The following is a 5,518-nucleotide window of genomic DNA, read 5'->3' on the forward strand; positions in this document are numbered from 1 at the left end:
GAGAGGAGCCTCGACAGCACGGCCTTCATTAGAGAGTAGAGTACAGGGAGAGAGAAGCCTCGACAGCACATCCTTCATTAGAGAGTACAGGGAGAGAGGAGCCTCGACAGCACCACCTTCATTAGAGAGTACAGGGAGAGAGGAGCCTCGACAGCACGTCCTTCATTAGAGAGAGGAGCCTCGACAGCACGTCCTTCATTAGAGAGTACAGGGAGAGAGGAGCCTCGACAGCACGGCCTTCATTAGAGAGAGAAGCCTCGACAGCACATCCTTCATTAGAGAGTACAGGGAGAGAGGAGCCTCGACAGCACGTCCTTCATTAGAGAGAGGAGCCTCAACAGCACGGCCTTCATTAGAGAGTGGAGCCTCGACAGCACGTCCTTCATTAGAGAGAGGAGCCTCGACAGCACATCCTCCATTAGAGAGAGGAGCCTCAACAGCACGGCCTTCATTAGAGAGAGGAGCCTCGACAGCACGGCCTTCATTAGAGAGTAGAGTACAGGGAGAGAGAAGCCTCGACAGCACATCCTTCATTGGAGAGTACAGGGAGAGAGGAGCCTCGACAGCACCACCTTCATTAGAGAGTACAGGGAGAGAGGAGCCTCGACAGCACGTCCTTCATTAGAGAGAGGAGCCTCGACAGCACGTCCTTCATTAGAGAGTACAGGGAGAGAGGAGCCTCGACAGCACGGCCTTCATTAGAGAGTACAGGGAGAGAGGAGCCTCGACAGCACGGCCTTCATTAGAGAGAGAAGCCTCGACAGCACATCCTTCATTAGAGAGTACAGGGAGAGAGGAGCCTCGACAGCACGTCCTTCATTAGAGAGAGGAGCCTCGACAGCACGTCCTTCATTAGAGAGTACAGGGAGAGAGGAGCCTCAACAGCACGTCCTTCATTAGAGAGAGGAGCCTCGACAGCACGTCCTTCATTAGGGAGAGGAGCCTCGACAGCACATCCTTCATTAGAGAGAGGAGCCTCGACAGCACGGCCTTCATTAGAGAGAGGTGCCTCGACAGCACGTCCTTTCAACTATTTGCGGGCTAGTTAGCTATAGACAACTACCTGTAGATCAGAGCTTTTGCGTTTTTCGGAGGTGACTATTTTATTTAACACGCAATGTTACCTTTTTTAGTGCCCATTTTTACCAGTTCGATTTCATCTTAGATGTATGAATATTAAAATGTTTTCTGAACTGTACTCTTGAACTCCTACTATTATATTGATTTTAAAACGATGTATTCTTTGTATAATAAAGTTTTATGTAATGTGAACTTGGGGGCTTTCTTTCCTCTCATGTCCCTTCCCCCGTCTCTGTGGTATTGCTCCAAATTGGCCAAATGTAATACTCGGTGACGTAATGCAAAGTATCGCCACATGGGGGCAGTATAAGATAGTCATTAAGTTCACCTCTCGCTTCTCTTACCTGCCTGCGCTACAATGCCCCCGCTCTTCCCCCTCGCCCCTTTTCACAAGCCCTGAAGTTTACTCAATTTGCTCTTGTTAAATCAATATGCGCTGTGCTCTTTTGCGTTTTAAATCCACACTGCTTTGAACAGACTAACAAAACAACGTATCTGAAAAGAAAATGAAATAACTTTAGACTGTGGAGTGTAGTAATGCAGTGTAGTAATAAACACCTCTAATCTAATCTGCTAGTACTTGTAAGGCTCACAAGACGACTCAGAAATGCTCAAATAAAAAATGAAAGTAAAAGAAAAACAATGACCTTCAATAGGTTACAGTCTGACTGCATAGTTTGAAAATGATCCTCCACCTGTACGCATGCGTGATGTCGATTGCGCGATTTCCACTGTGATTGCGGGGGTGAAGCGGCGTCTCGATTCTGCCTCTGGAGAGTGGTTTGCGCTGCTCATGAACTTTCATGAAACGCAGTTTTCAACTCGTCGTATAACTGAACACGAATTAGAGAAGCACAATCTGTAGACATAAATAATAATGACAATGCTGATACATCCAGCTGCGTTTTAACAGCAAACGCGGCTGGTGTAATTTGTTTGGGGTGTTTGGTAGAGTACATCTATTTTTGAGACAAACATTGAGTCTACAGGAAGTGCCAAGCCACGGAAAGTTATACACAGTCTCTTTGGACAATGGCATTGTTCGTTATTGCAGTTTTCTTGAGGTTACGGTTTTGATGTTGGAAACATTTTAAATGTTGCGTGATTAAAGGTTTTCAGAATTACTGTTTCTGTCCTAACCCCGCAGTTCGGTTCCAACCTGTTGTGACATAAATGATAGATGAAATAAACGGGGGTGAATGAGTTTGTTAATTCGATTATTTTGCATTCTCTTAATGTCGTTTAAAATGCGATATGACAGTTTACAAAGTTTACCTGTTCACTTTAACAAGAAAGAAAGAAAGAAAGAAAGAAAGAAAGAAAGAAAGAAAGAAAGAAAGAAAGAAAGAAGTACAATGCGAGTATCGCTTTGGATGTTATACGGTACTGTAGTATCTTAAGAGTCTGGGTTGACAGCGACTGCCCTGCCCTCGGGCACCGCCTCCTTTGCTGAAGCGGTATATATATATAAGTACCGCCCGCAGAGAGCTGTCAGTTCAGTAATAGGATACACGGCAGAGACACACATATTAACATATCATTTCGCAACCACTCAGCTTCACGTTCGTATCGATTTAGCTGAGAGACATTTGAATTCGAGACACCCACCTCCGGAACAAGTGACCCGACCGGGAACCGTCCTGTTACCGATGGTCCCGCAATCCGGCGGGTTTTAAGATCGGGGTTAAGATCGATGGAAGTGGCCGGTTTCTACGAGAGGGATTACCTCGCTTTACACGGCAACAACTGCAGCAGTACCAGCTACAGCAGCACCAACAGCGGCGGCGCCTGCAACCTGTCGAGCAGGGATTCAATGACGGATCTGGGCATCGCAGATAACGAGAAGGCGATCGACTTCAGCATCTACCTGGAACAGCAATACCAGCAGCACCCGACACAGCTCGGGACCCCGGGACAGCAGCACTCGGGGGATGTCTTAGCAGACTTCCTGGCCGAAGATTATAAGAATAAACGCGCCGCCTTACAAAACTACAATTACCTGTCCCTCAGCAGCGAGCGAGCGCCCGGGAGCATACTGAGCTTCCCACAGTTGCTGGAGACGCGAGTGGACACAGTATTCAGCCCGCAGCTGCTGGGCAGCGCCAACAGAGGGGTCAAGCAGGAGCTCAGGGAAGAAGAGGCCAATAGAATGGACTCGGGCTCTCCCGGCTACGGTATGGGCTCGTATTTGCAATACCATTCTGCGCCGAGCGGAAGTACTGGGAATCTCTCCACCGCCTCCTCATCTTGCTCCAGCCCGCCGGGCACCCCTGCCCAGTCCGGCTCTGCCGGGTCACCCCATAACGGCGGCGGGAAGCTTTCCTCCAGCAAGGGGAAGAAGCGTGTGGAGAAGAGCAGCGAAGAGTACAAGCAACGACGGGAGAGGAACAACCTAGCGGTAAGGAAGAGTCGGGATAAAGCCAAGATACGCAACCTGGAGACCCAGCACAAGGTACTGGAGCTGGCGGCAGAGAACGACCGGCTGCAGAAGCGAGTGGAGCAGCTGTCCAGAGAGCTCGCCACTTTACGGAACTTGTTGTCAGCCACGGGGCAGTGCTAGCCCCCCTTCGACCTCTGCAATCACACCGCTGTCTCCCCTCTCACACAGAGGACTTGGATGCCGACCTGTCTGGTCAGTGCCAGCCTCGTTTGCGAGACAAGGGTGAAGTCAGGGCTGCCGCCCGTCATTGAGAAAGGGTGTTTTGGGAACAAGACATGTTTAAAGACAGTGTTGGTAAAACAAAAACCAACAAAAAAGTGCCACTTGTGTATTTTGTTTATCTCTTTTTTTTTAATATCGACTGTGTTTTATACGAGCTGTGTGTGTGTTATTTGTTCTTACTGTTATTTAAGCAAATCACAAAGTATGATGTTTATACATGGCTGTAAGGGGATTCGGCTGCGCGTGAATGATGCAATGCCGTGTAACACACTTGTTAGCCATCGAATGAAGTAATCTGTTAAAGATTGAAAAGTATATGATATATAGAAATCTATGCAATATATACAATTAAAATAGACATGTATAGATAGATTTTCTTACATGAAAAAAGGGCAGTTTATTTTGTTTTACATTTGCATCATAAATTGTGTTTTTTAACTTAAAAAAATAATAAAATCAATTATTTTGACAAAGCAATAGTTGTTTGCTTTCTTGCTTTCATTTGGCAGCGGGTCGTTTTAGTCACGTGGTTTCCTTGTATGTCTGCGTTCTCGTTGGCACGAGGGTATACTGCACGGAGCAGTCCTGTGAAAGTACAAATTAGTTATTAAATAGCTTTTTAAAAATGTGGACACGCATTGGCAGCACGAGGTGTAAAACCTAGTTCATGAATCACACCCGGGAATTACATATTACACAACTTTGTGTTCTGAAAAAAGAGCTGAATAATGAGGTTTTGGTGATAATTCACCATTTGACATGCTTACACAAAGGTACCTCAGTCGTGATAGCATTGCCAGCGCAAAGGAATGTGGGAGTTATTAAAGACTAGAGGAATCTGTTTAAAAATATGAAGCTTGTTATAAAGCATTGACTCTGCCTTTACCTGGCTAGTTTTAACCCTAAACCTGTGACAATAACCAAAGTGATCTTATCAGGAGCTTGTCCCCATTGATTTCCATTCTATTTCAACGTGATAAATACTAAGTTGGGTCCACTATATTACAGAAACCCCTTACTATGGAATCACTAAGCCCTGATTCAGAGCTCTGCAGTGAAGTCTGTGTCAGTCCAGGGGGTGACGCTGAGTTCATTGAGCTGAGTCACTGGGGGCAGTCCTATGTGCTGACCTCACAACAGAGGGGTGTGTCACAATGAAAAGAACAGATTTCTGGAAGGTTCACAATAATCTGCACTATATTAAGAACCTCCCCAGGCCCATTTCAACAATAAATAGCATCCCAAATAAATGACAGCAGCTCTCTTTACTAATCACTCACAGAACTGGATGGATCTGTAAGCTTGTGCAGTGCTGTGCTTTCTCAGTGTGGCCCCCAGGGACTAATCAGTGGACCCAACTGCTGAATTAACCAAAGTCTTATCACTGTTCCACTTAATGTTCCCCACACATAACATGATGCTAACTTTCTTATGTTGTCATGAGTGAGGCAAATAGCTATATTATTCAGTCACTTCTGAGTCATGGGATTAGGAAGCCTGGCTCCCGCTCAGATCGGAGCCTGGATCGCGGATCGGATTCCTTTAGTACAACTGACCCCTGAGGCAGCGTGAGCGCTACAGCCAGTGTGGCATCATACTGATTTAATAGGAGGGATGAGAATTGCACTTGAAATGTATGTATGTATTTAATAACATTAGTAAATAACACAAGCTATGGTGAATTACAAACGTAAACCATGTTCCTGTGTTTTGGATAAAGCAGTGTAGTGCATCCTCCTCTATCTTTGTCCATCCGTTTACTGTGATCTCAGGCTG

The 5,518-nt window shown here is 46.1% G+C and overlaps 1 protein-coding gene across 1 annotated transcript; it reads left to right on the forward strand.

Moving 5' to 3' along the window:
- Positions 1–2,559: 2,559 nt before the first annotated feature.
- On the forward strand, positions 2,560–4,219 carry LOC117429221 (CCAAT/enhancer-binding protein beta-like). The gene has a single exon (XM_034048496.3). It carries the CDS (start codon positions 2,774–2,776, stop codon positions 3,638–3,640), a length of 867 nt encoding a protein of 288 aa, XP_033904387.1. The 5' UTR covers positions 2,560–2,773; the 3' UTR covers positions 3,641–4,219.
- Positions 4,220–5,518: the final 1,299 nt, after the last annotated feature.

The sequence above is a fragment of the Acipenser ruthenus genome, chromosome 29 (genome assembly GCF_902713425.1).
Source record: "Acipenser ruthenus chromosome 29, fAciRut3.2 maternal haplotype, whole genome shotgun sequence".
Classification (NCBI taxonomy): Eukaryota; Metazoa; Chordata; class Actinopteri; order Acipenseriformes; family Acipenseridae; genus Acipenser; species Acipenser ruthenus.

Bases quoted from the DNA above. Each gene is read 5' to 3' on its own strand.
- LOC117429221 (XM_034048496.3), top strand. From the start codon at position 2,774: ATGGAAGTGGCCGGTTTCTACGAGAGGGATTACCTCGCTTTACACGGC.